We start from the raw sequence: 22,543 nt of genomic DNA, 5'->3' as shown, positions 1-22,543 counted from the left end.
GGCCTATACCGGCCTTTAGAAGTATGGCTCCGTTCCCGGCCGCAACCGATGTTCATATCCAACAGCCCAGGCCTAACTTGGCCGTTTCAGGTTGCTGGCTCACCTCACAGGCTGGAAACCTGAAACGGCAGCGGTTAACATTTCCTGTCCAGTATACCGTAAACGATCTCCGATCGTTCTGGAATTCAAAACTGCCTGGATTAGAAAAGACTCGGACGCTACTCGGTGTCAAGTTTAACATGTATATCGGCCCCACATTGTAGTTCGCTGGTATCTGGAATGGGAGAAAATCCACACTGCCAAAAACGGAATGTTTACAGACCCTGGACAACTGATGAACACTGATGTAGTCTAATTAATTGCATTTGGGGCTTTAACATGTTAAAGGCCTACAATTGTACAACTGGAACAGTAGACACAATTATTTCCGTGATTTGGAGGACCACATGAACCTTTAAATTAAACTTATTTGTTTCTGGTCTGTTTGATGTAAGACATCGGCCTACAAGTTAGGCGTTTTTATTTTGAGCAATCTTTTTTTCTGTCATTCTTTGTATTTTGTACAAAAGTCAATAAAACTTTTAACACCTAACATGAATGTTCTTGTTTTGTGGTATTCTAAACCTATTCTGGCTGTTTTAGCACAGTGTTGGAATACAGCAAACTCATTTGTACATGGCAGTAAATAGTATACGGCACGAGAACAGACTAATTTGGCTAACTTGGACGGTAAATTTGGCGACAATCCTGGCTTGTTATGCACCTATTCCTCCAGTAGATGTTGGCAGAGTCGCTCCCACGAGCCAAAAGAAACGTTCCGAGTGAGGGGCAAGGTTTTCCAATGATATTTTCTTCTAATCGACACCGCAAAACAACCAGAGATAACGATTTCTATAGCCTAGCGTGTTCTGATCAACAGAAATCTATCAACTCAGTTTATCAACAAATGCCACCTCAAAAGTGAAAGGATCTGGTGAGGTTTGAATATTAAAAGTAATAATTTAACCATTAAGATATTTGTCACAATTCACGCAGTTCGCCTCTCCCCGTGGTAACCTCATGTTATTTAATTTGCCTTTAACTGTCTCATTTCACCCTGTGGATGAACGGACCGGCACTAGGACGGGAGTAGAACCTCGATAACGTTTTTGGGAAGCAATCGTTGAATGTCGCTGCATTTTCATTTATATTCGTCGGGGGCGCCTGGGCGGGGTTTGTGGTCTCATGCAACGTTTGTGGTCAGCTCGATTAAGTCTACGGTTTTGACGCCGAAGCTGTGAAACAAAACGAGTGTACCCTGTCTCGACTTCTTTCTCACATGTGACTCCGCCAATCAGCGCGTGCCCTGCTGAGCTCACGAACTGGCTGGCTACATAGCCTCAGCTGCGCGAGCTGATCTAAAGTAACAAAGAACTGAACGTGCTCTCGAGGACTGTCACATTGTTACCGATTACCGGAGCCTCCGGTGAGCATACGGATGATTACCGGGGAATGGTCCGCCAGTTTCGGTTGGGAGAGACCTTTCCTGGACGTTTGATAGTGTCGCCAAGTCCACGTCTCCGCGGTGAGAGGTAATGTTTACAGTACGCTACAGTAACGGCAGCTGAGGTGAAAAGAACCCGTCTGCTCTCAACCGTCATCTCAAACATGAAACTGCAAAATTCTCGTTGTTTTCCGTTAACTTGATACCTGTAGGAGCTCCAATAACAGCCTCGGGTCAGCGGTGTAGGACTGGACTACAAAGTTGATTTCTCTGTATTTTTAGACAATTGTTATAATATTTAGCGGTTATGTTCAGATTAAGAAGGGAATCCACTTTAGCAACCATACTGCTCCTTCGTGTGTTCTATTCTAACGCCTTTTCTAACGATCAAACCGCCGGAGAGCTGGTCAGTCAGTCGTCACGTTTTACACTTGATGGAGTTTGATGAAACTGTGTGTGCGTGTGAGGGAAGAGTTATTGACAGTAAATAAGTAAGTACATGAAGCCTGTGGGTGTCCACAGTCAGTATAGGGTGGTGTGTGTGTTATACAGGATGTGGTGTGTGTGTGTGTGTGTGGTACCGTATTGGGTTATGTGTGTGTGTGTGTGGTACAGTATAGGGTGATGTGTGTGTGTGTGGTACAGTATAGGGTGATGTGTGTGTGTGTGTGGGGGGGGGGAGTACAGTATGATGTGTGTGTATGGCATAGTATTGGGTGGTGTGAGTGTTGAGTAGAGGAGAGGTGGATGGAGAGGAGGGGAAGTCCCGGTTTGGGGTAGACGGTGGTACAGCTGGCTGTCATTGTTCATAGAGGCAGAGAGCAGCTGGGTTCTGTGTGTGTGGTTGCATGTGTGTGTGTGGGGGGGAGAGAGATTTGGGAGTCCTTTGGGAGGGTCCAGGTGTCACATATAGCTCCCCTTAATTTGGGTAACTAACAATTCCAGTAAAGGGGGTATGTGTGTTTGTGTGTGTATGTGATGAACAGTCCAGGCCAGAGGGGAGACAGAGAGTGAATGGAAGAAGTAATGAGAAGGAGGGATGGATCTTAATGGTGACAGGGGGTCATTTATCTGTCTCCTGACGCTCCCCACAATCTCTCTCTCTCTCCCTTTCTCTCCTGTTAAAACACATAAATGACCTTTAAAGGACCAGGTGGGGAAGTAGGGTCTGGACCAGGTGGGGAGGTAGGGTCTGGACCAGGTGAATGATCAGGCTGAATTTGAGCTAAACCCTGAATTACAGAGATTTAGCAGGGGTCAGGGAAACTGGAGAAGACACACACACACCTCTCTCTCTCTTTCACTCACACACTCTCTTTCAGTCACTCACACACACACTCCCGCTCTCCAGAGTGGAGGACTGTGTGGAGACAGAACAGGGTGAGATTGAGCCACTGGCCCAGATCTCTCTCTAATCCCAGTGGGATTACCCTGCTAATTCCCTTCACACACAACCACATACATATACACTCAATCACTCACTCACATCAGAGGTCTTCCTTCACCAATGAAAAATGATTTCAGACAACTGGACTAATCTCCTTTCTCCTAGTTTTGTATCTTTTGGTTGTCATGACAACTCAATCCCTCTGTCCTGTCCGTCTGTTACAGGCTCATACCTGTCTGACCCCTGACCCTAACCTGGATGGAGATGAGGTTGTTATAGCAGCTAGCAGGTAACGGCCTCCCATCACCATGTTTGTGAGAGTGTGAGTGTCGAGAGTCAGTGTTTGTGAATGTGTGAGAGTATGTGTGTGTGAGAGTGTTTGTGTATGTGTGTGACAGAGTGTGTGTGTATGTAAGAGAAGGTGTGTGTGTGAAAGAGTGTGTGTGTATGTAAGAGAAGGTATGTGTGTGAAAGAGTGTGTGTGTATGTAAGAGAAGGTGTGTGTGTGTGGGGAAAGTTAAGGTAAGAGGGAGTGGGCGTGTCTGTCAGCTGCTCATCCTAGTTGCCGTCGGTAACCCTGCTTGATGAGATCAGGGGATCAGCTTTCTACATAAGAGACCTTCTCCCTATCTCCCTCTATGTCCCTCTACCTCCCTCTCTCTTGTTCACCCCCCCCCTTCTCCCTCTCTCTCTGCTCTGGTCTAGACTAGTCTAGTCTGGTTCTTAAACCGGGCAGTATTCTCTGCTAGGTAGACATGGGGCTGTTTAGACGAACAGACAGTGTATAGTCTGCACTATAACACACACACACCTTTTAAGGACTTATCCTTCAGTGAGACTTTGTTTAGACTGCCTCGTAGCATCCCTGGTCCTTATCAGGCCCGTGAGTAAGGGAAAATGAGTGAGTAAAATGTTACATCCACTTCAAACCCAGCCCCTAAGAAACCAGCCCAAGACCTCCACCCTCGTCAGAGTAGAAAGTTAGATGGAGAGAGGGAGGGAGGGATGGAGAAGGAGGGATAGAGATAAAGAAGGAGGGATGGAGAGAGAGAAGGTGAGAGTAGAACGATGGATGGAGCAAAGGAGAAAGGGAGAGATGGGGAGAGAGAGAGAGAGAGAGAGAGAGAGAGAGAGAGAGAGAGAGAGAGAGAGAGAGAGAGAGAGAGAGAGAGAGAGAGAGAGAGAGAGAGAGAGAGAGAGAGAGAGAGAGAGAGAGAGAGAGAGAGAGAGAGAGAGAGAGAGGGAGGGATGGAGAGGGAAAGAGAGAGAGAGAGAGAGAGGGAGAGGGAGGGATGGAGAGGGGAAGAGAGAGAGAGAGGGGGAGAGAGAGAGAGAGAGAGAGAGAGAGAGAGAGAGAGAGAGAGAGAGAGAGAGGGAGGGATGGAGAGGGGAAGAGAGAGAGAGAGAGAGAGAGGGAGGGATGGAGAGGGGAAGAGAGAGAGAGAGGGGGGAGAGAGAGAGAGAGAGAGAGAGGGAGGGAGGGAGGGAGGGAGAGGGGAAGAGAGTAAACAGCAGATGGTGACTATATTGCTGCACCATAGGAGAGGTTTCCATGCAACGGTTACCGTGACAACAAAGGTCAGAGGTCTATGCCCCTGTGACGCCATTCCATAATATTCAGCTCCGCCCAGCTGTGCTAGTGGGCGGAGCCTGGGATGTAGTGGAGCCATCCGGGTGTGGACACCCTCATTGACTCACACATACACACACTGTATACATGCACACACACCAATATTGACTCTAGACGAAATTGTGACAAGTGATGTCACTTTACCAGAACCTTCCATTCAATAGTGGCACAATCCCCCCTGCCCAGGGGGGATCTAGAGATTTTCATTTGGGGTGGCAGAAGGAAGTTGTTGGGTGGCCTCCTGGAGGCAAATCAAACCCAGAGTAGGAGGGTACAGTACTCCCTATGGTAAATGATTAGGTTATAACATTGTAGTTTAAATTAAACAGTAACATTAATATTATTTCTTGAAATGTTCTGTAATGTATAATTAATATTTTTATGAGGGGGGGAGGGAGGGAGAGGGAGGGGGAGAGGGAGGGGGAGAGGGAGGGGGAGAGGGAGAGGGAGGGAAGAGTGTGGGTCATCCGTCTAGCCGTCTGGTCCCCGTTTCCTCTCCAGCATCATGTCATCCTGTGGTTGTGTGTGCGTGTGTGTGTGTGTGTGTGTACCTGTGGTTGTGTGTGTGTGTATGTATGTGTGTGTGTGTGTGTGTACCTGTGGTTGTGTGTGTGTGTGTGTACCTGTAGTTGTGTGTGTGTGTGTGTGTGTGTATGTGTGTACCTGTGGTTGTGTATGTGTGTGTGTGTGTACCTGTGGTTGTGTGTGAGTAAGGAACTGCCTGCTAGTGTTACCATATTTTTAGCTTGCTGATTTCTAGTTCAAGTTCAAGTCTTTTATTTGTCAGGTACACAGAACAACACAAAGTCAGACTTGGCACTGAAATTCTTAAGACAAGACAACGCAAGCACCTGGCATAACATAACATATAAGTACACAGAACATAATTTACATCTATGCTGAGTTTAAAAAAGTGAAACTTCCTAAATATACAGATAGCAATAAATAATCGACTATACTAACCCTAATACAAAAACTTCCTAAATTACAGATAAGAATAAATAATACAATAGTATAATACGATAATATACTAACCCTAAATGCACATAAAACCTATTTCAACCCTATAACCTATTCTAACCTAAGTGGAGTACAGCATAATAGTGCAAAATTGCAGATCAGTGACTATGTCAATGACCATACAGGAGCCTGGTGGCGAGGTACAGTAGTGCAATGTTACTGATAGTGCAACCAGTAGCTGAAAGTGACAGTCCTGTAGGGCTGGGAGCTTCCTGCCGATGATGAACTCAGCAGAACGGACCACACTTCGTAGGGCCTTGCGGTCCCTGTCTGTGCAGCTCCCATACCACACTGTAACACAACCAGTCAGAATGCTCTCTATAGTGCATCTGTAAAGGTTAGAGAGGATGACTGTGTCCATACCAAACTTCTTCAGTCTCCTCAGGAAGAAGAGACGCTTACGTGTAACAGACTGGTCTTGCAAGTTCCGTCAGAGGTATATGGGCATCCGTCCACTCCCACGGGGAGTCGAACTCACCACCTCTGACTTCCCAAGCGCCACCACTACCAACTACGCCAACGAAAAGTTATCAATTCACAGATGCGGGTGCCCTGTTACATACTTGAGGAGTGAGTTTCACCATACACAGGCTACATACTGGCCGATTTGACCACCTTGTCTGTGTGAACAGACCAGGTGAGGTCGTTGCTGATGTTCACCCCGAGGAACTTGAAGCAGCTGACCTTCTCCACTTCAGATCCGTTGATGAGTAGGGGTGCGTGCGTGCTCCTCCTCCTGCTGCCTCCTATAGTCCACAATCATCTCCTTGGTCTTGCTGATGTTGAGAGAGTTTATTGTCCTGACACCATGATGTCAGGGTGTCAACCTCCTCTCTGTAGGCTGACTTCTAGCCTATCTACATAATCTTCTGTCTGCCTGCCTGCCTGCCTGCTCACCCACTCACACACACCCACTCTCACACACACACACACACAGTCCTTCACACACACACACTCCTTTCAATATGAAAGATGACATAACAATGAGCAGCAGTTTCTAAGGAAGTTTGTGTCGGCCATGTTTGAAGTCCTTAAATTGCAGCTGTAGATTTTACACACTCAGTTTTTTACTGTATGCTAAATATTTTGTTGTTTATTCAGACTTGGTCATCAGATGAGCTTGTTAATTTTCCATTATGCTAACAAGATGCTGTCACTTCCTGTCTCCTCTCTCTTTCACTTTCTCTCTCTCTTCAGGACTGTCTGGCATGAGACGGAGATTACATCCTACGTCGGCTCAGCTCACTTCCTGTGGCACAGGAAGTCTTTCTCCAAACCCACATTAATGAGGTAGCATAGGCTGTAGAAGAGCACCTCCCCACACCAACCCCCCCACCCTCCCCCATCACCCTCTCTCCCCCCCCCCCCCCCCCCCCCCCCCCCCCCCCCCCAGCATGGGTCAGAAGGTCTCCGGGGGGCTGAAGCCGGTGGAGGGTCGAGGCGAGGCCTGCCCCCCCTCTTACCACCCCTCCACTCAACGCCACCGTCCCCCTACTCCTCTGATTGGCCCAGACTCCTCACGCCCCGCCCGCCTCGACCTCCTATTGGACATGCCCCCGGTAGGGCCCGAGGTGCAGCTGCTCCACGCCTGGAACCCTGACGACCGCTCACTCAACGTGTTCCTGAAGGAGGACGACCCGCTCACGCTGCACCGCCACCCGGTGGCCCAGAGCACCGACGCCATCCGGGGCCGCGTGGGCTTCACCCGCGGCCTGCACGTCTGGAGGGTCACCTGGCCCGCACGCCAGCGCGGCACACATGCCGTGGTGGGCGTGGCCACGGCCGAGGCCCCGCTGCACTCGGTGGGGTACACGGCCCTGGTGGGCAGCAACATGGAATCGTGGGGGTGGGACCTGGGCAGGAAAAGGCTGTGCCACGACAGCAAGAACCGTCCGCTGGGCTCACTGGCGTCGTACCCACGCCCCCTGGAGGGCGAGGAGGGCTGGGCGCTTCCGGACGCGCTGCTGGTGGCGCTGGACATGGACGAGGGCACTCTCAGCTTCCTGGCCGACGGACACTTTCTGGGTGTGGCCTTCAGTGGGCTGCGGGGCAGGAAGCTGTACCCAGTGGTGAGCGCCGTGTGGGGTCACTGCGAGATCTCCATGTGCTACATCAACGGGCTGGACCGTGAGTCTCTCTCTCTGACTCTCCCTGAGTCTCTCTCTCTGACTCTCCCTGAGTCTCTCTCTCTGACTCTCCCTGAGTCTCTCTCTCTGACTCTCCCTGAGTCTCTCTCTCCTTGACTCCCTGAGTCTCTCTCTCCTTGACTCCCTGAGTCTCTCTCTCTGACTCTCCCTGAGTCTCTCTCTCTGACTCTCCCTGAGTCTCTCTCTCTCCTTGACTCCCTGAGTCTCTCTCTCTGACTCTCCCTGAGTCTCTCTCTCTGACTCTCCCTGAGTCTTTCTCTCTGACTCTCCCTGAGTCTCTCTCTCCTTGACTCCCTGAGTCTCTCTCTCTGACTCTCCCTGAGTCTCTCTCTCTGACTCTCCCTGAGTCTCTCTCTCCTTGACTCCCTGAGTCTCTCTCTCTGACTCTCCCTGAGTCTCTCTCTCTGACTCTCCCTGAGTCTCTCTCTCTGACTCTCCCTGAGTCTCTCTCTCTGACTCTCCCTGAGTCTCTCTCTCCTTGACTCCCTGAGTCTCTCTCTCTGACTCTCCCTGAGTCTCTCTCTCTGACTCTCCCTGAGTCTCTCTCTCTGACTCTCCCTGAGTCTCTCTCTCCTTGACTCCCTGAGTCTCTCTCTCTGACTCTCCCTGAGTCTCTCTCTCTGACTCTCCCTGAGTCTCTCTCTCCTTGACTCTAGGGATGTAACGATATTGACGATATCGCGCTATCGCGGTGGTAAACGTGTCTCGATATCGTCGTGGTTGGGTTACAATATTAAAAGGACAGGTGTCCGTCAAAAAGCAAGAGGAATAAACACAGTCCCGCGGAACAAATCATTGTTAACTACATAGACCATGATCCTTTGCGCTGCGTCGTCACAACAACCATCAGTGTTTCCCCTATGTTGATTTTGTCGTGGCGGCCCGCCACGGCTACATTTCTGCCGCCACGGTATCAGAAATAGGGCTGTACAAGATTTTAGGCCGTCTATCAGCAGTGATTGTTAGAGTGCATGTCGGAGAATAGCAAGGACACGCGCTTCACAGCGCAGTTGAGATTGCGTGTGTGCGTCTTTGAGAACTGTAAATCGTATAACTTGTGTTTTCAGTTCATTAAAGCCTGTTATTGTATTAGTCTACAGTTATTGCTAATTTAAACTGGTGATTTTCGTTGTTTGTATTCTTCCCCTGCTAGCAGAATTGCATGCCTGTTGATTCGATAGCGATTGCTGCCCTTGCTCACGTTTGTATTTTAGGTGCATTATTATGCTGAAGTAGTTTTAGTTAACAGTGGGTATACTGTTATTATTTGCTAAAGAATGCTTAGCCTATCAAGATCAAATGAAGCCGACAGTGTACATGCTTTCGAGTACCTTGATCGATAGGCTAGGCTACTGACCATTTACAATAAGTTGTTATGTCAATTATTAATTGGCATAATTCTGCCATTAATAGAACATACTTTAAGTAGCCTAACTGTATTGCTTTACGGAAAATAGGACAAAAATAGGCCGTCTTTCAGCAGTGATTGTTAGAGTGCATGTCGGAGAATAGCAAGGACACACGCTTCACACTTTTTTAAAATGTCAGTATTTTTTTTGCTATTATCATCACAAACACTATCGTGAGCTATTTAACAATACCGTGAGCTTTTTCACAATATCGCAATAAATATTGTACCGTGAGGTCAATATCGAAATTGTATCGTACCGTGAGATTTTGATATCGTTACATCCCTACTTGACTCCCTGAGTCTCTCTCTCTGACTCTCCCTGAGTCTCTCTCTCTGACTCTCCGTGAGTCTCTCTCTCCTTGACTCCCTGAGTTTCTCTCTCTGACCCTCCCTGAGTCTCTCCCTTCTTGACTCCCTGAGTCTCTCTCTCTGACTCTCCCTGAGTCTTTCTCTCCTTGACTCCCTGAGTCTCTCTCTCTGACTCTCCCTGAGTCTCTCTGTCTGACTCTCCCTGAGTCTCTCTCTCCTTGACTCCCTGAGTCTCTCTCTCTGACTCTCCCATAGTCTCTCTCTCCTTGACTCCGTGAGTCTCTCCCTCTGACTCTCCCTGAGTCTCTCTCTCCTTGACTCTTCCTGTGTCTCTCTCTCTCTGACTCTCCCTGATTCTCTTTCTCTCTTCCTCCATGAACAGTGAAACTGAGCGTCTGTTTGCTGCTGGGGTGACCACTGGTGACTCAATGCTGCTGTCCTCAGCTGTCTGGAACTGCTCTATGTGTGCATGTGTGTGAGCGAGTGTTTGTCTTCTGTATGACACACCTTTCCTCTGAGTTGTCATAAGTGCAATTGTTGTGGTGTGTCTGTGTGGTGGAATTTCTATAATACTAATTTTATATTACATCTGCCTCCACACTCTCTAACCCTAACCCTCCACACTCCCTAACCCTCCACACTCTCTAATCCTAACCCTCCACACTCCCTAACCCTCCACACTTTACAACCCTAACCTTCCGCACTCTCTAACCCTCCACACTCCCTCCCCTCCGCCTGTCTCAGTCATGAGCTGGTTGAATCATTTCTGTTTTCCCATCAGAATGAGTGTGCATGTGTGAGTGTGTGTGTGTGTGTGTCGGGGTATATATGACTGTTATATTCTGCCATATTGCCCATCTGATTAACACCAGCAGAGAGGAGGAAGAATAGAGCAAGAGACAGCAAGGAAAGAGAGAAAGAGAGGGAGAGAGAGAGACTACAGATGTTAATGTTACAGCATTTAACCAGTAAACTCACATTTAAGTAGCTATAAGATGAGCTGTCTGCTCCAGCCTGCCTCTCCCTCTCCTCCTCTTCCTCCCCCTCCTCTTCCTCTCCCTCCCCCCTCCTCCCCCTCCTCCTCTTACTCCGTCTCCTCCACTTCCTCCCCCCCTAGTGAGAGTGAGATGTGGTTAATATGTGCCCTCTCTGTCTGTCTCTGATTGGTTAGCCCTAACCCTGATCTGATGACATCACATACTAACCTTTGCCTTCCTCCTGCCCCCAGCGGAGCCCCTCCCCCTGGCGGAGCTGTGCAGGAGAGCAGCGCGTCTGGCTCTGGGTAGAGACCGTCTGCACACCATCCCCTCCCTCCCCCTGCCTCCCGCACTCAGGGACTATCTGCAGTACCAGTAACCTCCCCTCACCTACGCTCTCCTCCCCTCACCCAAGGCCCTCAAGGACTACCTCCTGAACGAGGCCCTCTGGCCCCTTCCTCACTCCCTTTCCTCATGGATGATTGACAGTCCCAGCGTCCCAGGCTGGGTGAGGACACTAGCTCCCCTGCTGGCTGGACTCAGAACTGCAACCAGATAAGCACACTCATACCCTGGAGGCCTTTCACCATGGTAACCACATCATCTGTCACCATGGTAACCATACCAGCTTCCCTGGGGCCCCGTCACAGCAGACAGAACCATGGAGTGGGTCTAGTCCTGGTCTAGTCCTGGTCTAGTCCTGGTCTAGTCCGGGTCTAGTCCTGGTCTAGTCCGGGTCTAGTCCTGGTCTAGTCCTGGTCTAGTCCTGGTCTAGTCCTGGTCTAATCCTGGTCTAGTCCTGGTCTAGTCCTGGTCTAATTGTACCACATAGACAGCAGCTTCCTGATGTGGTCAGGACCCTCATATGATGGTAACACTGGAGACCCACACACACTAACGTAGTACGCACACACACTAATATAGTATGCAACACACATGCACACACAATGTAGTACATAAACACACACATATACTTAGTCTGCACTCACGCACACAGACACTCCAACATAGTATGCAAACACACACACATCAATACGTATTTTTCCTTAAAATAGCGTCACTTTTTTGAATCAGAATTTGTAGTTTCTCTGTTAATGTAAGCTTGTCCTGAGGGTGATGATGAGACTGAGGTAATTTATCATGATGAGCTCAGGACATCCACCCTTCAGAGGAGGGGATGATGAGGATGATGATGACTGTGATCATGTAAGTCAGGATGCTGCTTTTATTATTATTACTATCATTATTATTGATGTTATTATTATTATTGTTATTATTATTCTAGTTGTTGCTGGTGTGTCCAGCCCAGACAGACACAGAATGTAGCGGATCAATAAAAACCAGAGAGTGAAGCTCCTCTGTGGCCACGATGTGTTCCTCAGGGTGTGTGTTCCTCAGGGTGTGTGTTCCTCAGGGTGTGTGTTCCTCAGGGTGTGTGTTCCTCAGGGTGTGTGTGTGTTCCAGAGGGTGTGTGTTCCTGAGGGTGCAGTCTGCAGTCAGGCTACAGGACACAGACTGCAGTCAGGGGATCGTAACCGAGGAAGATAAAGAAGAGCTGCAGTCAGCTGACAGCACTGCTGTCACTGCTGATGTGTGTTTGTGTGTGTGGGAAGTCCTGTACTGCTATGCAATGTGTGCGTGTCTGAGGGTGTGTGTGTGTGTCTGAGGGTGTGTGTCTGAGAGTGTGTGTGTAGGAACAGACTCAAGGCCTGTTACAGGGAGAATGAGGGGGGGTGGTTGATATAAGTATCAGCTCCATAAACAGTGTTGAGAGGGAGGGTGGAATGATGATGCAGCTGGAGAGGGATGCAGCACAGCTGCCAGCAGTACCTAACTCCAGCACAGTTCAGCGCTGCCCTCTAGTGACAGGAAGACTAACAACAAATACACTTGAAAGCTGCTAGTAACTATTATATTATGATAGTATTATATAAATATTATATTATGATAGTATTATATAAGTATTATATTATGATAGTAATCATTGTAGAGGTTTAGTTAGGTTATACTGTTGGTTAGCATAACTCATACCTTAATAAGTAAACATATTGTGCTGTCTTTATCAGAACGACAGAGACACATACAGCAGCTTGGAGAAGACGGCTGTAAAATAATTTTTTGGGGGTCAGAATACAGACAGTTAAACAAGTCTTTATTGGTCAGAATACAGACAGTTGTTAAACAAATCTTTATTGGTCAGAATACAGAAAGTTGCAATGACCAAACCTTTATTAAATCAAAGAAGAAAAGAAAAACTGATATCAAATCCAGTTTTTCAGGGTTTAGATTCAAGAGTCTCTACATGTAACATGTAAGTGTGTCACAAGTGTGCGAGATGTATCTAACATGTATGTGTGATGTTTTTTGTCATTTTAGTCATCAGTATGTGAGATGTTTCTGTTACCTGACTGGTGTCTCTGCAGTGTTACCTGACTGGTCTGTGCAGTGTTACCTGACTGGTCTCTCTGCAGTGTTACCTGACTGGTCTGTGCAGTGTTACCTGACTGGTCTCTGCAGTGTTACCTGACTGGTCTCTCTGCAGTGTTACCTGACTGGTCTGTGCAGTGTTACCTGACTGGTCTCTGCAGTGTTACCTGACTGGTGTCTCTGCAGTGTCACCTGACTAGTCTCTCTGCAGTGTTACCTGACTGGTCTCTGCAGTGTTACCTGACTGGTCTCTGCAGTGTTACCTGACTGGTCTCTCTGCAGTGTTACCTGACTGGTCTCTGCAGTGTTACCTGACTGGTCTCTGCAGTGTTACCTGACTGGTCTCTCTGCAGTGTTACCTGACTGGTGTCTCTGCAGTGTTACCTGACTGGTCTGTGCAGTGTTACCTGACTGGTCTCTCTGCAGTGTTACCTGACTGGTCTGTGCAGTGTTACCTGACTGGTCTCTCTGCAGTGTTACCTGACTGGTCTCTGCAGTGTTACCTGACTGGTCTCTGCAGTGTTACCTGATTGGTCTCTCTGCAGTGTTACCAGACTGGTCTCTCTGCAGTGTTACCTGACTGGTCTCTCTGCAGTGTTACCTGACTGGTCTCTGCAGTGTTACCTGACTGGTACCTGCAGTGTTACCTGACTGGTGTCTCTGCAGTGTTACCTGACTGGTCTCTCTGCAGTGTTACCTGACTGGTGTCTCTGCAGTGTTACCTGACTGGTCTCTCTGCAGTGTTACCTGACTGGTCTCTCTGCAGTGTTACCTGACTGGTACCTGCAGTGTTACCTGACTGGTCTCTCTGCAGTGTTACCTGACTGGTGTCTCAGCAGTGTTAGGTGAATGTGTGTGTTTACGTGTTAATGTGTTTGTGTGGAAAGACGGAAGGAAGAGAGACAGATTTGTTTGAACACCTATCTTGGTCACTTAAAGGCGAGAGAGAAAGGAAGTGAGAGAGGGTTGAAGACAGAGAAACCATGTGAGTTCAGTTATTGAGTTATCCCTCAGCCTGTTGCTTCCCCGCTTAACGATGCTGCAGCCCTGGTCAATGAGACAGATTAGACGTTTTTTAATCAATATAAATAAAAAAGTGTATTTGTGGTGTATATTGCCATGACGAATTGTTGATTACCAGGCCAAACCCTTGCTAAAGGATCTTTTATGTTAGGAGCAGTCCATAGAGAGCGACGGCTCTGACCCTGCCAGCACCGAGGCACAGCATTTCCGTTACTGTGTGATGTCTCAACACCAGAGCAGTCCGGGGGTGGAGGGGGGGAGTTGGGGGGTGCTGGTGGTAAATCTTGCCGAGGGCGCCAAATGTGCTAGGACCGGCACTGCCCAACATGGTCCAGTAGATGTCGCCATGGCGCCGTTCTTCAGTACAAAACTGTTGAACTGACGTTCCGCAGAACCGGGGACACTTGACGCTGTGACACCGACGCCGGGCATGGATCCCTTATGCAAACTGTCCACTGTTCGAGAACGGTAAACTTAGCTTTAAACATAATGTTACTGCTCGGCAGTCATGGTTGTTTTAGATAGTCTAACAATAACACGGCATATCAGTTTGATTTAGTGTCTGCTGTCGTCGAACAGAAATAATGTTAATCGATCCTTGTAGCTAATTCGTTATGTTGCTAGCTAGGTAGACAGTCATCTATGTCAAATCCACACCTGTTAAGCAAGCTAAAGTTACGGCCCTTCTCCACACTGTGTAACCTATGTCAGAGTAGGTCTGACTGTCAACCAATATCGAGCAAAACTAGCGAGGTAACCAGCTGTCTAACGTCACACTAATACTATAGTTAGTTTACTAACTCATCACGGCATCTATAACGCCTATAGGTTTACGACATTTCCAATGATATAGATAAACTATGCAACTTTAGTCACAGTTGAGACATAAGTAGCCCTCTACTTTTTTTCTTACTTTTTTCTTTGGCATAACATGACATACAAGTCCTCAGAACATAAATTACACCTATGATAAGATAACATATAATATAATAAACCTCCTAAATACAAAAAATAATATACAGTACGTAAGTATACTAAACCTCTGATACACATGACCTACACTAACCTTATAACCCACACTAACCTAGAGACAAGTAGGGTACAATTAGTGCAATATTGCTGAAAGTGCAACCAGTAACTGAAGAGACAGTGTGTAAAGTAGGGCTGCAACTAACGATTATTTTGGTAATCGACTAATCTATCTACTATTTTTTTCTTTGATTAATGGACTAATCTAATGATTATTTCCCCCCCCCCCCCCAAAAAAAAAAAGAATGACAAAATGTTGAAATTAGAATTCAAATGTATTTGAGTTACAAATTGTGTAAACATGTAAACATCATTATAAATAAACAAAATAGTAATACAAATTAAAGTGCAAATATGCTTAGGGGTGCATGAGCCTCTCTTCGGGACCAACTCGTCCACACGCCTTTCGTACTAAAAGAGAAAGAGAAAAAACACAAAGTTTTAATTAATATAGGCTCTAGTATCATATTTTTGTATTATGCTAGAGTAGATCTCTCGTAATGGTGTTGATATGAACTTATGTTTTTCCACAATATTTAGTTTGACGAATGCTAAGTGGAGGAGGTTAACTATTCAGAACGAACAAAAAGACAGGCTAATCTGATTATTAACTGAAATAGTGTTAGCAAGCATCCTCCATGAGACGTTCTGTTTTCCAACATGTAAGCCTAAATCTTACGATAAGTTGACAAGACTAACGTTACTTAGACAGTTAACTTAACGTACTCATCAGCAGGAAAAGACGTGGTGGCTCCAGGATGCCTCCGGTTCAAATGTTCCTGCATTGCTGCGGTGCTGGAATCAAATGCTAATTCTATTTTGCAGATGTTGCATTGTACTTTTTAATTTGGTTTGCTGGTCAAATAATCCCAGACTTTTGAAGCTCTCGGTCTAACTTGTTCATAGAGTGAATGAACTTGTTTCGGCTCTCCCACACTCTGTTCCAAAACGTTCTTCTTCTTTGCCTTGGTGTCTGTATGTCTATGCCTTGGTGCGACAGTGTAAGCGACACTACCCCTGCACTTCCGGTAGTGCATTGCAATGCTGAATAAAAATTACCGGCAGCTCTGAAGCTTTTTATAATATATATATAATATATGATTCGTCAACGATAAAAATCCACATCGACAATTTTTCACAATAGACGTAGTCGATTTTGTTAACTATTCGTTGCAGCTCTGGGTGTAAAGTGACTAGTATGAGTGTTGACAGTGTATCAGTGTCCATATCAATGTTCATTCAGAAGCCTGATGGCCCTTGGAAAGAAACTGTAGTCCAGTCTGGGTGAGCGAGTCCGAATGCTACGGTAATGCCTGCCAGAAAGCAACGTTGATGGCAACGTTGGCAATCTGTTTATGTAAAATCACCTGATGTAGTGACCACTGTTACCTCCCCTTCTCTTCCCTCCCTCCCTCTCTCTCACCTCCCTTTTCTCCCCTCTCCCCCCCCCCTCCCTCTCTCTCACCTCCCTTTTCTCCCCTCTCCCCCCCCCCTCCCTCTCTCTCACCTCCCTTCTCTCCCCTCTCCCCCCCTCCCTCTCTCTCACCTCCCTTCTCTCCCCTCTCCCCCCCCCCTCCCTCTCTCTCACCTCCCTTCTCTCCCCCCTCTCTCCCTCCCTCTCTCTCACCTCCCTTCTCCCCCCCCTCCCTCTCTCTCACCTCTCTTCTCTCCCCCTCTCCCCCCCCCTCCCTCTCTCTCACCTCCCTTCTCTCCCCCTCTCTCCCTCCCTCTCTCTCACCTCCCTTCTCTCCCCCTCTCCCTCCCTCTCTCTCACCTCCCTTCTCCCCCCCCCCTCCCTCTCTCTCACCTCTCTTCTCTCCCCTCTCCGCCCCCCTCCCTCTCTCTCACCTCCCTTCTCTCCCCCTCTCTCCCTCCCTCTCTCTCACCTCCCTTCTCTCCCCCCTCTCTCCCTCCCTCTCTCTCACCTCCCTTCTCTCCCCCCTCTCTCCCTCCCTCTCTCTCACCTCCCCTCTCCCCCCCTCCCTCTCTCTCACCTCCCTTCTCTCCCCCCTCTCTCCCTCCCTCTCTCTCACCTCCCCTCTCCCCCCCCCCTCCCTCTCTCTCACCTCCCTTCTCTCCCCCCTCTCTCCCTCCCTCTCTCTCACCTCCCCTCTCCCCCCCCTCCCTCTCTCTCACCTCCCCTCTCCCCCCCCTCCCTCTCTCTCTCTCACCTCTCTTCTCTCCCCCCTCTCTCCCTCCCTCTCTCTCACCTCCCTTCTCTCCCTCTCCCCCCCCCCTCCCTCTCTCTCACCTCCCTTCTCTCCCCCCTCTCTCCCTCCCTCTCTCTCACCTCCCTTCTCCCCCCCCCCTCCCTCTCTCTCACCTCCCTTCTCTCCCCTCTCCCCCCCCCTCCCTCTCTCTCACCTCCCTTCTCTCCCCTCTCCCCCCCCTCCCTCTCTCTCACCTCCCTTCTCTCCCCTCTCCCCCCCCCTCCCTCTCTCTCCCTCCCTCTCTCCCCCCCTCCCTTCTCTCCCCCCCCCCCTCCCTCTCTCTCCCCCCTCTCTCCCTCCCTCTCTCTCCCTCCCTCTCTCTCCCCCCTCTCTCTCTCCCTCCCTCTCTCTCTCCCCCCCCCTCCCTCCCTCCCCCCAGTGTTGTCTGAGGCCCCTCTCAGCGTGAGGAGGAAGACAACATGGCCGCTGTGCGGGCGCCCCTGGTGCTACTTGCGTGTGGCTCCTTCAACCCCATCACCAACCAGCACATGAGGCTGTTTGAGCTGGCCAGGGACCACCTGCACGGCACAGGTCACACACCTGTACACACACCTGTACACACACCTGTACACACACCTGCACTCACACCTGCACTCACACCTGCACTCACACCTGCACTCACACCTGCACACACACCTGCACACTGAAGGATTTAAAGTCTTTGTGTCTATTCCAATATGTAATGATAGTATTCAATGATACAAGTCTGTGTTCTAGAAAGAGTGGTCTGGAGTCGCAGAGGTCCGATAATATCAGCTTTAATGCAGCAGTTGGAAATCAACGAGTACAGAGCTTTGGGGCTGTCTACGTTTCCCTGCCTGCAGCAGAGTTTTGGGTTGGTTCATGAAGTCCAACTGGCTATCTGTCCCTGCCCCAGCACATAGTATACAGTGCAGTAAGATGAAAAGATGAAAAGAGGGTTGAGCTTGTTCTCCCCTGCATCAGGGAGTTTGTTCTTCCCCATGCATCCCACCTGCTCGGGTCTGTCTCAGCGCGGTTTCAAGATTTTTTCTGAAAATTAAGAGATAGAGACACAAAATACAGCCATTTTCCCAAACTCTGTGGTCGAGACTCGTCTTCATTGTTCCTCTTTCTCCCCCCGCCCTGTGTGAGACATAATGTTTCAGCCTGGGCACACTTAGAATCAGAGTTGGTGTTTATTTGCCATGAAGGTTTGCAAAGACAAGGAATTTACTCTGGCAGGAGAGCCTACCTAGGCAGCCATTTTCGGCACCAAATAGAAAGGTTACAGCATAACATGAGGAGAGAGGAGGAGAGAAAAAGGCAACCCCCAGACAATGCTCCTAGGTGAGTACAGTGTGGGAGCAGGCAAAAACCTTTTAAGTTCATAAGACAGAACTTAAATAAGCACAATGCATAACTTTAAGACATGCATCCTTTATTAAGTCGTTTGAACATTGTTCCTGTTGCAATATTCACTAGTGCACAGTGCCCGTGATGCATTCGGTGATTAAGATGCCACAAATATTAACAACTGGAATTATAGATAGTGCCGTGCCTGTGATGCAGCTGGTGATTACAGTTCATGAATTGTACTGTAACGTATTATACATTCTTTAATACACACCTGCACACACCTGCACAGGTCACACACCTGCACACACCGCTCATCTCACATCCCATTTGCTATTCACCTCGCTCCACAGGTTGCGGCCGTACTGTAGCCTAGTACTAGTATATAGCCGATACTTTGTTCGTGGAAATCTTGATCTCGATTTTGGGACAGTGACATGGCTGGTTAGCTAGCAAATCGGGCTAATAGCTCAGTCAAAGGAAAGCCTGTGTTGGTTCTATGACTCATCATCGGAGTGTTTGTGGATCAAAAGGGTATTTGTGTGTGGATCGCAAAAGACCGAAAAGAATGTCTCAAAATTACATCATTGGAACAAGGATTGCACGTGTACATTGGGCAATCCAAAGATGCAGATTCAACACTTCACACGCGAATTGTTGATTTACAAATGACAGACCATGAGAAATCTCTCTCCATACCCACACACACACCTGCACAGGTCACACACACACACCTGCACAGGTCACACACACACCTGCACAGGTCACACACACACCTACACAGGTCACACACACACCTACACAGGTCACACACGCCTACAAACCTTCACAGGTCATACACACACAGTCCTGCACATGTTCCTAAACATCCAATCACAACAGAGTATTTATTACAGTTTGTTTTAGAACTATCAATCACTGCTGTATTTCCCTCCTTTAGGCCAGTACAAGGTGGTGGGTGGGATCGTGTCCCCAGTAAGTGACGGCTACAGCAAGCAGGGCCTGGTATTGGCGAAGCACCGCGTTGCCATGGCGAAGCTGGCACTGCAGAGCTCTGATTGGGTGTCTGTGGACGACTGGGAAAGCCAGCAGCCTGATTGGACGGAGACAGTGGTCACCTTGAGGTCAGCCCCTCCTAGAATCTATCCAAGTCAAGAACCGTCACTGTAGAACCAACCCAGTTCTCGAACCTTCACAACAGAACCTACCAAGTTCTAGAACCTTCCAGAGCTCTTGCACAACAGTGATGTAAGATTAGTTGGGATTATGCCAGACTTCCCTGTGATGTCACTTAACACACACACTCACACACGTCACATGTGCACAAACACAAATCTCATTGTACAACACTCTTCCCTAACACCACACACTCATACACATGACCTATATCTAAATCCTTGTGTGTGAGGGCAGTTTCTAAGCTGTGTTGTGCAACAAGGAGCTGATTAAGGAGAGATGGAGGGAGGGAGGGATGGAAGGAGGGACGGATGGAAGGAGGGAGAGATGGAGGGAGGGATGGGAGGAGGAGGGAGGGATGGGAGGAGGGATGGGAGGAGGAGGGAGGGATGGGAGGAGGGATGGGAGGAGGAGGAAGAGATTGAGGGAGGGATGGGAGGAGGAGGGAGGGATGGGAGGAGGGAGAGATGGAGGGAGGGATGGGAGGAGGAGGGAGAGATGGAGGGATGGGAGGAGAAGGGAGAGATGGAGGGTGGGAGGGATGGGAGGAGGAAATGGAGGGAGGGATGGGAGGAGGAGGGAGAGAGGAAGAGATGGGAGGGATGTGAGAGGCAGTATGAAAGCTGAGGATGGAGGAAGGGGACCCTTACCCTGTTCATACCGTATGCGCATGTACTGTAAGATGTACTGTATTAACATCTTAATACACGTTGGAACTTTAGTAAGAAGCTTTTCTCTAACAGTGGATCAGTTCATGACTTTCTCAGTGATACTCGTGTGTGTGTGTGTGTGTTGTATCAGGTACCACTATGGGAGGATCCTGAAGCAGTACCAACAGGAGGGTCCAGGGTACCAACAGGAGGGTCCAGGGTGCCAACAGAACTTGAAGGACAGAGACAGCATGTCCTCTCAACCCCCTAGTAAGACCACATACCCTGACTCTACATACCCTGACTCTACATACCCTGACTCTACATACCCTGACCCTACATACCCTGACTCTACATACCCTGACTCTACATACCCTGACCCTACATACCCTGACTCTACATACCCTGACTCTACATACCCTGACTCTACATACCCTGACCCTACATACCCTGACTCTACATACCCTGACTCTACATACCCTGACTCAACATACCCTGACTCTACATACCCTGACCCTACATACCCTGACTCTACATACCCTGACTCTACATACCCTGACTCTACATACCCTGACTCTACATACCCTGACCCTACATACCCTGACTCTACATACCCTGACTCTACATACCCTGACTCTACATACCCTGACTCTACATACCCTGACTCTACATACCCTGACTCTACATACCCTGACCCTACATACCCTGACCCTACATACCCTGACCCTACATACCCTGACCCTACATACCCTGACTCTACATACCCTAACCCTAATCATCAAAAACTGCATTTATTAGTTAAGGTAATCATTATTCAGTGCAGTCACACTAAAACCTCAGTCTAAATTCTGTTTCTTTAATTCAATCTTAATTTAACCACTAAGAGCTCATTGAGATTTTTTATTACACCATTACAGACCACAGACAAATGTAACATAGTAAAATAAATCACAATAGTTTAACAAGATCATAAATATCATAATCATAGGTCATGGAATCAGCTTCAAAACTGTCATCAATTTTGTTTCTTCTTGAAAACACAAAAGTTCCTGTATTTCCAGGCAGGCTGACTGGTTACCTGATCCTGCTCAGGAGCTTGACCTTTAACCCCATGCTGCCTGTATTAGCGGCTGGTGCTACAGGATCAGCTGTTGTAGCGTGCTTGTGCTTTACCTACCTGATAATACGCTAGCTAGTGCACCGCTGCTAAAGAGTATTAGCATTAGCTGGAAGCAGAACTGATCTCATGAATGTTCTCTTTCCTCTGGCTGACTGATGACAACATCATCACATGTACATTATGTTGGCCGTGTACATCCACCTGAGGCTACGCTAGGCTACGTTAGCCCTCGTACACGCACGTTAGCAGTCTAACGCCGGCCCCCTCCCCCTCCAGACCCTGCAGCCCCCCAGCTGAAGCTGCTGTGCGGCGCCGACTTCCTGGACTCGTTCAGCGTGCCGGGCCTGTGGCTGGAGGCCCACGTGGAGGAGCTGGCCGGACGCTTCGGCCTGGTGTGCGTGAGCCGGGGAGCCCTGCAGACGGAGTGGGCCGTGCACCGGTCCGACACGCTGTCCCGACACCGGCAGAACATCTTCCTGGTCCGGGAGTGGATCCGAAACGAGATCAGCGCCACCGAAGTGCGGCGGGGCCTGCGGCGTGGGCAGAGCGTGCGCTACCTGCTCCCTGACAACGTCCTGGAGTACATCCAGCAACACCACCTCTACACACACGATAGCGAGATGCTCAACCAGGGAACCCCACTCAGACCCCTCACCAAGCAGGCGGCCCTGACCCCTCACCAAGCAGGCGGCCCTGACCCCTCACCAAGCAGGCGGCCCTGACCCCTCACCAAGCAGGGAGCCAGACTCAGACTATAGACTGATAACAAAGAGGCAGATTTAACCTGTTGAGTCGTCTACACATCATACTAGACCACTCCTTGGGTGCCACATCTCCTTCATTCAAGAAATGAACATTTGTCAGAAGCAGAGAGCAGAGTATGTCAGGCCAGGGACTGGCTTACCAGTAAGATGATGAAGTTCTCAAGCACAAACAGCTAGAAAACATGAAGACATTAAGAGTGGGGAAGCACTAACTGATGAACGAAGTAGTGAGTTGTCGCCATAAATTGTATTTTGGATTATCATAATATTAGGATCGAGAATTATATATTAATTTAGATGGATTTCCATGAAACGGTGTGTGAACTGCTTACTAAAGCGTCCTGTGTTTGGAATCACTGAATGTGTCTTTTGTTATTGTCTGCTAACAAATTTGCAGCCTGGATACAGACTTTCCCCGCTGTTCTTCTTTTTCGCGCCGTTAAGGACCGGGTGACGGGATTCTGGC

General features: G+C 48.6%; 2 protein-coding genes and 1 long non-coding RNA gene across 6 annotated transcripts; 2 read left to right on the top strand and 1 right to left on the bottom strand.

The window, feature by feature from the left end:
• Positions 1–1,359: 1,359 nt before the first annotated feature.
• LOC146272172 (SPRY domain-containing SOCS box protein 4-like) lies at positions 1,360–11,734 on the top strand. Its single transcript, XM_084706720.1, has 5 exons — positions 1,360–1,571; positions 3,095–3,159; positions 6,718–6,810; positions 6,914–7,647; positions 10,616–11,734. Exons 3-5 carry the CDS (start codon positions 6,806–6,808, stop codon positions 10,741–10,743), a joined length of 867 nt encoding a protein of 288 aa, XP_084562846.1. The 5' UTR covers positions 1,360–1,571; positions 3,095–3,159; positions 6,718–6,805; the 3' UTR covers positions 10,744–11,734.
• Positions 11,735–14,124: 2,390 nt separating this feature from the next.
• Positions 14,125–22,434, top strand: nmnat3 (nicotinamide nucleotide adenylyltransferase 3). 4 transcript variants are annotated; one of them, XM_084706723.1, is made up of 6 exons: positions 14,224–14,282; positions 16,087–16,127; positions 17,433–17,584; positions 19,308–19,491; positions 20,345–20,463; positions 21,590–22,434. In XM_084706723.1, exons 3-6 carry the CDS (start codon positions 17,473–17,475, stop codon positions 22,033–22,035), a joined length of 861 nt encoding a protein of 286 aa, XP_084562849.1. In that variant the 5' UTR covers positions 14,224–14,282; positions 16,087–16,127; positions 17,433–17,472; the 3' UTR covers positions 22,036–22,434. The 4 variants fall into 4 exon arrangements, with proteins under 4 accessions (XP_084562847.1, XP_084562849.1, XP_084562848.1 ...); XM_084706722.1 differs by having other exon boundaries at positions 14,225–14,282; positions 16,087–16,149; XM_084706721.1 differs by lacking the exon at positions 16,087–16,127 and having other exon boundaries at positions 14,125–14,282.
• Positions 15,100–16,059, bottom strand: LOC146272171 (uncharacterized). Its single transcript, XR_014767095.1, has 2 exons — positions 15,570–16,059; positions 15,100–15,254 (listed from the first exon to the last, which is right to left on the bottom strand). It is a non-coding gene; the product is annotated as an uncharacterized LOC146272171 (long non-coding RNA).
• Positions 22,435–22,543: the final 109 nt, after the last annotated feature.

Source organism: Hypomesus nipponensis, chromosome 10, assembly GCF_054491055.1.
Source record: "Hypomesus nipponensis isolate SF chromosome 10, ASM5449105v1, whole genome shotgun sequence".
Taxonomy (NCBI): Eukaryota; Metazoa; Chordata; class Actinopteri; order Osmeriformes; family Osmeridae; genus Hypomesus; species Hypomesus nipponensis.
The sequence above is the reverse complement of the archived record's forward strand: the minus strand, read 5'-3'. Positions and strand labels throughout refer to the sequence as shown.

Bases quoted from the DNA above. Each gene is read 5' to 3' on its own strand.
- LOC146272172 (XM_084706720.1), top strand. The intron at 7,648-10,615 runs GTGAGTCTCTCT...TCCTGCCCCCAG, and splicing joins CTACATCAACGGGCTGGACC to CGGAGCCCCTCCCCCTGGCG.
- nmnat3 (XM_084706721.1), top strand. From the start codon at position 17,473: ATGGCCGCTGTGCGGGCGCCCCTGGTGCTACTTGCGTGTGGCTCCTTC. The intron at 17,585-19,307 runs GTCACACACCTG...TCCCTCCTTTAG, and splicing joins GGACCACCTGCACGGCACAG to GCCAGTACAAGGTGGTGGGT. The intron at 19,492-20,344 runs GTCAGCCCCTCC...GTGTTGTATCAG, and splicing joins GAGACAGTGGTCACCTTGAG to GTACCACTATGGGAGGATCC.